The following is a 9,073-nucleotide window of genomic DNA, read 5'->3' on the forward strand; positions in this document are numbered from 1 at the left end:
AAGGGTAAGGTTGGGCTCTTCACTTAACTTGAAGGTTCACTACAACATCCTCAATGACATTTCTTTGCTGACGTGCTAATCGGTGACATGCACACAACCAACAACCAATGAACGTGTTTCTAGAGAGGACAGAGTGTGGTCACATGTGCTCACCACTTGGAAATTAAATCTATTCGACAGTCTATCATAACATAGCATAAGGATGGCTCACTAGATAGCATAGCATTTAATACATCTAAGCTAATGATAGCATTAGTTTACACTTCCAAAATATGAACCAAACAAATTCAACTTAATATATGGTTTTTGCATCTCTGCCTCGAGAAGAGGCTAAATAAGATGATGAAATAAAATGCACTATGGTCAATACAACATAGGGTTAAAAAGTTTAGCTTAATTGTAACAGGAAGTACTTGAAATAATGTTAAACAACCGATTCCGATTACTATCGTCACCTATTTATAATATCTTAATCTTTTTTATCTTAATTTTTTTTCTTTTAACCTTTTATTATACAACAAGCTCTCCAAACTTTAAAGTAAAAATATTTTATTATTATATTATTTCTTAAACAAAAATCTTTTTTTAATAGGCTATACTTTTATATCGTAAATTAATTTTTAATTTTCAACAATTTTATTTTATTATAATATCATTTTCTAAATTATATTAATAATATATAATAATAATGTATTTATCTTTAATATACATTAAAGAATCAAAATTTTCAATTTTAACAATTGATATCTTTTTAACTCCTTTAAAACAAATTGATCTTTCTATATAAAAATTAAAAATAAATTAAAAGTTCGTTTATAAAATTAAATTAAATTCAAACATGATGATGACGACTATGTTATAAAGATTAAATAAAATATACAACTTATTAATTAAATAATTGACAAACAATCAACTGAAAGCCAAAACACATTATCATATATTTCATTACTAGAATTTTAGAAAGTCATAAACATTAACTAAATTATAACTTTATTATTATTATTATTATTATTATTATTATTGATAAAAAAAAATCAATATATAAGTTTTTTTTTCCAAAGAAAAAAGCGAACTTTTTATTAACAAGATAAAAAGTTACATTGCATATGCCCGGGCATTCCTTTTGCTGTTATGATTGATATCATAAAGCTGCTACAGAAAAAAAAACTGTCTTTTCTGTCCAAAAACCTGTCAATGTATCTTCTGAAGACGTAAAAGTCATAATCATTTTACGTTTCCAGCAACAAGGCATTAAATACCTTCCAAAAGAGCCATTATCCGTCAAGAGGACTCGTTCCCATGTCTAAAATCCGGGTCTCCTCGAAGGAGGAAAACAACCCAGCAGAAAAAGGTAATAAGCAAAATATTTTATGCTAGTTTTTCAATATATAACAGCATTCCCAAAAAAGATGACATGCATAGTGAAACAAAAACTGATGGAAAGATAAAACTAAAACAGCAACCCGGAAAAACTAGATATGTGGGGGCTGATCCGACACACGGATCTGTCCATGAAACTCCTCTGCTACTTTCCAGCTGCCTAGATCCTGTTGCAAACCTTCCTTAGAAAGTTTGTCTGCTGAACCATTGCGCTCCCTGTATATATGGCACAGTGAGAACACATTAAAAGAGATTTTTAAAGCCTGTATTTCTTCTAATAAAGGTCTCAACATATAATTTTTGCAGTTCCTTTGACCATTAACCTAGTTTATGACATTTAGAGAGTCTCCGAAGATCTGAACCGTGTAGATGTTCCTTTGAATGAGCCAGCAAAGAAGTAGTTTTAAGGCAGACATTTCTGCAAAGTTATTTGTTCCAGTGCCTAGCCCCACTGAAGCTTTTAAGGATTGATTTGTATTTAAATGAATAATCATCCCTGCTCTAGCTTTATTGTTCTGCGAAGCCCCATCAAAATATGCCCATGGGATGCCTTCTTTAATCTGTTCCTCCCTTATCTGTCTGGGGGTTCTTTCCTCCTCTGATTCCGGAATGTTTGAGTAAATAGAAGTACATTGAATTGCTATTGATTCTGCTGTGGTTTCCTTATCCTTAAAAGTGCACCTATTCCTTGCGATCCAGACCCCCCAACAGATAATGGGAGGTAGATTCCGCATGTTCCCCTCAGGATATTGTCGCCACCATTTGTCCCAGGCATCAGGAAGATTTTCTCCTACCCAGTCTATCTGTTTCTTCATGAGTTTTCCAACCTCCGCCCACACATTTTTAACAGTTGGACAAACTAAAAACAGATGATTGATGGATTCTGCTTCAGATTTGCATAAGGGACATCTCCCCGGTCCTTGCATATATCTCGATTGGAGGATGTCCCAGGTAGGAATTTTCCTTTTGAGAATGCACCAAAGGAATAATCTGGATTTTGCCGGGCATTTAAGTTTCCACAAATTCTTGGCCCACCCTTCCGGATCTCCCCATCCTTTTTTGGACATTAAGAATTTGTACCCAAATTTTGGGGAATAAGATCCAGATTCCGCATGAGCCCATACCAGTTGGTCCTGCCTGCCTTTCAACCTTACATTTGATCTGGATAGTTCTTGAGTATAATCCTTCCACTCGTTCCACCAGTTAGGCCTTAGATCTAATTCTTCTCCAGTTTTCCATGCTTGTCCCCATATTGTAGAAAAGCCTACTTTCTCTACTTGACTTAAGAATAGAATTCCTTTGGATTCGAGGTGTCTGATTAATCCAGGGGAAAGGGCATATTTTTCATTACATCCGACCCAAGGGTCCTTTCCTACCCTCAGATTTTCCCCATTACCAATCTGCCAAGCCAACCCTTGTTCAATCACCTTGAAAGCCTCCACAGTAGCTTTCCACACCACCGAAACATTTTTCTCTTTCTTGCTTGGGTTCCTGATCCATTCTTCTAAGGGTACCGGATCTATGTATTTCCTCTTCACCACTCTCGTCCATAGGTTTTCCTTCTTAATAATTCTCCAACCTGATTTGGCTACCAAGGAGAGGCTGAAGTCAGAGAGATTTTTTATCCCCCATCCTCCCCACTCTTTAGGCCTTGCCACTTTCTCCCAAGCGACCCATGGAAGAACAGAATCCTCCTTTGAACCTGCCCAGAGAAACCTGCTACAAATCCTTCTTATCTTATCCAGAATCCCTTTTGGAACCCATGTTAACGCTGCCCAGTATACCGGCATGGCTAGAAGCACTGATTTGATTAATGTCAATCTCCCCGCTCTAGACAACCATTTATAACTCCAATGTGAAATTTTGGCTTCAATTTTTGCAATCATCCAATTCCAGTCTTGTTTCTTATAGGCATTAGGCTTCAGCCAAAAGCCTAGATACTTGAAAGGGTTTCCCATGCTGAGCACATCAAAGGGAAGAATTGAATAGATCTGGTCTTTCTCTTGCCTATTTAATCCTTCCAGAATTAGCTGAGATTTCCTGTAGTTTATTTGCATCCCTGTCGCTTTCATAAAAAGGTCAAGAATATTTTTTAATTCCTTGATTTCGTTCATATTTCCATTTGAGAACACTAAAATATCGTCTACAAAAAGGAGATGAGAAATGAACATGTTGACCGCCACTTCTAGGCCTTTTACCTTACCTTCCCTTTTGGCCTTTTGGATTAGTTGGCTCAGACCCTCTGCAACCAGGAGAAAAATCAAGGGTGACAAAGGACATCCTTGTCTTAATCCCCTTTTCCCTTTGAAAAAAGGAGAGGCTGCACCGTTTATGAGAACTGCAAAGCTGACACTAGTAATGCATCCCATAATCCAGCTGATGAAGTCCGGTTTGAAGCCTAAGTGGGTTAGGAGCATCCTGAGATAAATCCAGTTGATTCTATCATAGGCTTTTGACAAGTCAATTTTAATCACAGCTCCTTTCCTGTTCATCTGCTTGACACTATGCAATGTTTCTTGCACCACTCCTATGGCTTCGTGAATCTGACGGTCGTCCAAGAACCCAAACTGTTCATTGGAGATGCATCTTGACAGTATCGGTTTTATTCGGACAACTATCACTTTTGCAATGATTTTGTAAATACTGTTACACAGGGAAATAGGTCTGAAATCTTCAAAGGATTCAGGGACTTCCGTCTTAGGAATGAGCGCTATGAATTTTGCATTGAACGGGTGGTAGACCTCTCCTTTCCTCCTAGACTCTTCAACCACTTCTGTTAATTCTGCTCCTATCTGGTCGAAGAAGTGTTGAAAGAGTTCTATGGTCCACCCGTCCAGACCTGGGCTCTTGTCTCTTGCCATTGATTTAATAACACTTTCAACTTCCTCCTTTGTGACTTCACTCATTAAATTCTCTACTTCTTCCTCCTCCACATACCGAGGGAAACTTTGAGCAGTCCTGATTACTTCTGCAATAGTAATCTCACCTTGTTCAGCGTACAGGTTCTGAAAATGACTTCTCCCCAGGTTCGAGAGAGACTCAAAGGTATTTGCCTCCCTGCCCTCCTCATTCTTTAACTTCCATATGGTGTTTGAGTTTTTCCTCCCTTTTGCATAATTATGGAAAAATCTCGTGTTTTCATCCCCGGCTTTTAACCATATCGCTCTGCTCTTTAACCTCCATTCCTCCTCTCTAGCCAAAAGAATTTGATTTTTGTGTTTTTCAAGCAAGAGAATTTTCTCCTTAGATTCCTGGGTTGCATAGCCATCCGACTCAGTACTTTCCAACCTTTGGAGCTCTTCATTGATTTGGATTAATTCCTCGTTCTATTTTTGCTTTCTGGACTTTGCCCATTCAATAGTTGCTTTCTTTAATCTTTTTAAGTTTTCCATAAACAAGAACCCTCTTTCCTCTGATGAGCTTCTGCCTGGGTGTCTCCAAGTCTCTCTAAACAGATTATTGAAGGAGTCCTCTTGCAGCCAGGAAGCGTTAAACTTGAAGGGAGCTGCCGGCTTTCGAGGAGGTTTGGAAAGCTCTAGATAGATTGGAAAATGATCCAAAATTCCTCCCTCGCCTACCCACTGCCTAAACATTGGGATTCTGGAGGTCAGATCTTCGCTTAGAAGAAATCGATCCAATCTTTTAGCGATTCTTGCTTCTCCAACTCTTCGATTTCTCCAGGTCGGTTTTAATTTTATTAAGTTTACATCTATCAGATTATGGGAGTTGATTGAATTCAGGAAAAAATCTGATAGAGGGTCCTCCCTGGCCGAAGGTCCCCAAGCCTCAGCGCTTCCAATGGAAAAGTTTAAATCTCCACCCATAACCAAATTTTGGCATTTCACAATCGATTTCGACAGGAGGTCATTCCAGAAATTCACCCTCCCCTGACATGGCCCATAGATGTTTAAAATCACTAAGTGGAAGCCAAATTTTGGTGATTGAATCTCCATTCCCATCGCATGATACATACCCCATTGGTTTACGATCTTCATTCTCCCATCCCTGTAGCCAATAGCCAATCCTCCCGAATGTCCAACAGAGTCCACTGCTGTAAAGTGCCAGCCCGGGAGGAGAGAATTTAAAGTTGTTTCTACTTCTACACTCTTCCCTAGAGTCTCTTGTAGCAGAAGGATATCAGTATTAGAATTCATAATCATCTCCTTAAGAGCCAGTTTTTTGGGCTTATTGGCTAAACCCCTGCAATTCCAAGAAGTAATAATCATTTTATACCATTCTCATGGGGATGCACTGCTCTAAGCGCCCCAGGGATTGACATTTGTTTTCCATCAGCTACATCATACTTCGCTTTTACCTGTGCTTTTGATAAATTGGACTTTCTTCCCCTCACTTTCCTCTTCAAGCTCTGAGGAGGAGTCAGACCTACTCTGCCAACCATTTCTAATGTCTTAGGTTTTTTATCAAGAGATCAGAGGTTATAGTGACAAACAGGAGGAGAGGGATCAATTTTTACCTCCTCATGAGGAGCGTCTTCACGGTTCCAAAATCAATATATAAGTTAAACATATATACATTTTAAAAAAACATGGCATATCAAACAAAACAAAAAAATACCTGGTTCTCAAATAATCATCGGTAACTAAACTCTTCTACGGTGTTAAAATTAAAATAATGCAGAAATTATCTCAAATAAATTTAGCAAGATGAGTCTAGGCGAGAAGTCAAGTATGCAAACACAAGGCACATGACAGGAGGAAACTAAGATTTCAAGTATATACAAACTAAAAGAGAATCAAATCTACAGTCCTCAACCAAGCCCTTTGACAGTGCTTAATGCTTAAAATTGTCAGAGAAATTTTAAAATACGGTACACATAAGCACTGAGAGAGGCTACAAGACTACTTCAGGCAGAAAATTCAGGAATTCTTTTGGAACCCAACTAGATCATAAAAAAACAATGTTAAAAATGTAAGGCCTACACAAACGCTGACATTTCTACACTCCTATAGACCTGGTTACTCTAAAGTTTTCAACCATTTTACAATAGAAACATCCAAAAAATTACGTTCTAAGGTTTGACAAAAATGCAACAAACTCTTGGAAAACTTCCTCTCAAAAGTAGATCACAAGCAAATGGTATGATTAAATAGAAAGTGGATAGCCGAATTAAAATTTCCATGTTGCCATAAAGTATAGACCTTAGATTTGATTCCTCAACTTTGTCAGCGCAAAATCAAAATCATTGTAATAGAATGATTTCAGACTACAAGATATAATCATTCATTCAGCCATTTTAGCAATTCGAATGACCTGAAGATAAAGATTTTCATATTAGTATTCATTCTTCGTAGAGATGCACATAACAGGTATCTTGTATGAAATACATTGTTGCAAAGTAAGACTTGAATTACTGATAAAAATGGCAATGTTTGTATTAAGAAATAAAACCCACTGGTTAGCTCTACAAAAGAGAGTCTGAACCAGGAGAGTCTGGCTCTACAGAATGCTCTACATTGTTCATCAAAATTACACATTAAATAGAATACATGGTTTTAGGGAAGTTAGAACAACATCCTAAGAAATAGAAACTAATTCCTATCCTGAGGCTATGTGAACCAACTCTACCTATTCTAGGATATTCTCCATTATCTTCAACACTCCCCCTTAATAGAGAATGGGTTCACATATATGCCTAACATCTCCCTAAACATTTGAAATTTTACTTTTCCAAGGGGCTTAGTAAAAATGTCCACAACATTATCACATGTATTACAATATTCCAGATGAATTTCTTTAGATTGCACTTTCTCCCTAACAAAATGAAATTGAGTATCAATATGTTTCATGTTTTTGTGAAACACCGGATTGTTGGCCAGCTTGATTGAACTTTGATTGTCACATCTGATTGTTGTTGCGATTGTCTGTTCTTCCCCAACATCTTGGAGAAGTCTCTGCAACCAAACCACCTCGCACGTTGCTGCACACATGGCTTGATACTCTGCTTCTGCTGAGGACAAGGAGACTGTGTTTTGCTTCTTGCTGCTCCAAGTGATCACCCCAGATCCAAGACTAAATGCATGACCTGTTATAGCTTTGCGATCATCTATATTTCTTGCCCAAATTGAATCTGCAAATCCTGCCAGTCTAACATCAGAAGAGCCAGTGTAAATGATTCCATAATCTACAGTACCTTGTAGATAACTCAAAACATTCTTCACTGCATTCCAATGGCTTTCAAGTGGCTTAGACATGAATTGGTTTAACACACTGACTGCATAAGCCAAATCAGGTCTAGTGGTGGTTAGGTAGATCAGACTCCCAACCAGCTGTCTGTGAAGTGTTGCATCCGCCACTTTTGAGCCATCCTCGCACTGTAATTTGATGTTCTGCTGCAATGGTACCGGTGCCAACTTACACCTTTTCTAACAGGCCTTTGACATACTTTGCTTGAGACAGAAATGTTTGACCTGAATCTCTCCAGATCTGGAGACCTAAACAGTATCTGAGTTCACCGAGATGCTTCATCTCAAACATCTATGACATCTGCTACTTGTTTTCATCAATTAGATATATAGCATCACCTATAATTATCAAATAATCTACATATAATGAAATCAGCACTACGCACCCTTGTTCATCTTTCATGGTGTAAAGATTAGGGTCATTCTTACTTCTATTGTAGCCAGCTTGCAGAAAAAATGAATCAATTTTCTCATACCATGACCTAGGAGCTTGTTTTAGTCCATAGAGTGCTTTCTTCAACCTACAGACTAAATGTTCTTTTCCCTTCTGGACAAACCCTTCCAGTTTCTCTAAATAAACCTCTTCTTTCAGTTCTCCATTCAGAAATGCAGACTTTACATCTAGTTGGTGCATCATCCAATGTTTCTTGGTAGCTAAGGCAATTAACATTCTGATGGTGTTCAATTTAGCTACAGGGGCGAAGGTTTCTTCATAATCTATCCCTTCTTTTTGTGTATACCCCTTTGCAACCAACCTAGATTTCAGTTTTTCTATAGTTCCATCTGCATTGATTTTCGGTTTATATAACCATTTGCAACCTATGACCTGTTTTCCTCTAGGGAGTTCTACCAATTCCCAAGTGTTGTTTTTGATTATTGAATCATATTCTTGTTCCATGGCTATTTTCCATTCATTACTTTCATTTGCTTCTTTATAAAGAAACAGTTCAACAACATTCATCATACTAGTTATAAATGCATTTTCCCTATATCTTGCAGGCATTTGAGCTTTCCTACCTGATCTCCTGAGTGGTGGGGTGGTGGTTTCAAACCTTATTTCTTCCTACTGCTACTGTTGTTGTTGTTGTTGTTGTTGCTGTTGCTGCTATTGTTCATCCTCTGCCTTTGTTTGCTGCTGATCCTGATTGTTCTCTGCATCCTCTTCTTCAAAGTACGGAATGTCCCATCCATCATAGTGCTCATCAGTTTCTTCACTATCATGCTCATGGAATTTAACATCTCTACTAACAAAGATCTTGTGAGTAGAGGGATTAAATAATCTATATGCTTTATATGACGAACAATACCCTATAAAAGTGCATTTGATGGCTTTTGAGTCTAATTTATTTCTATCTTCCTTGGGTATGTGAGCAAATGCTTTTACCGCAGGCTTATATCCATACAAAGCTTCAAAAGGAGTTTTAAACTCAAGACTTCTTGTAGGACTCCTATTTTTTAAATAAACTGCAGTACTCACTGCTTCAGCCCAA

The 9,073-nt window shown here is 37.7% G+C and overlaps 1 protein-coding gene across 1 annotated transcript; it reads right to left on the reverse strand.

Moving 5' to 3' along the window:
* Positions 1–1,472: 1,472 nt before the first annotated feature.
* Positions 1,473–5,779, reverse strand: LOC149218880 (uncharacterized). Its single transcript, XM_089386650.1, has 4 exons — positions 5,685–5,779; positions 5,354–5,580; positions 1,795–4,486; positions 1,473–1,596 (listed from the first exon to the last, which is right to left on the reverse strand). The coding sequence occupies exons 1-4, from the start codon at positions 5,777–5,779 to the stop codon at positions 1,473–1,475; spliced, it is 3,138 nt and encodes a 1,045-aa protein (XP_089242776.1).
* Between the last annotated feature and the right edge of the window lie 3,294 nt (positions 5,780–9,073).

The sequence above is a fragment of the Pinus tabuliformis genome, chromosome Q (assembly GCF_031772625.1).
Source record: "Pinus tabuliformis cultivar Carrire ecotype Pingquan chromosome Q, CPIR1, whole genome shotgun sequence".
NCBI classification, from domain to species: domain Eukaryota; kingdom Viridiplantae; phylum Streptophyta; class Pinopsida; order Pinales; family Pinaceae; genus Pinus; species Pinus tabuliformis.

Bases quoted from the DNA above. Each gene is read 5' to 3' on its own strand.
- LOC149218880 (XM_089386650.1), bottom strand. From the start codon at position 5,779: ATGGTTGGCAGAGTAGGTCTGACTCCTCCTCAGAGCTTGAAGAGGAAA. The intron at 4,487-5,353 runs GTATGTATCATG...ATTATGCAAAAG, and splicing joins GAAGATCGTAAACCAATGGG to GGAGGAAAAACTCAAACACC. The intron at 1,597-1,794 runs GTCTGCCTTAAA...CCATATATACAG, and splicing joins ACAAATAACTTTGCAGAAAT to GGAGCGCAATGGTTCAGCAG.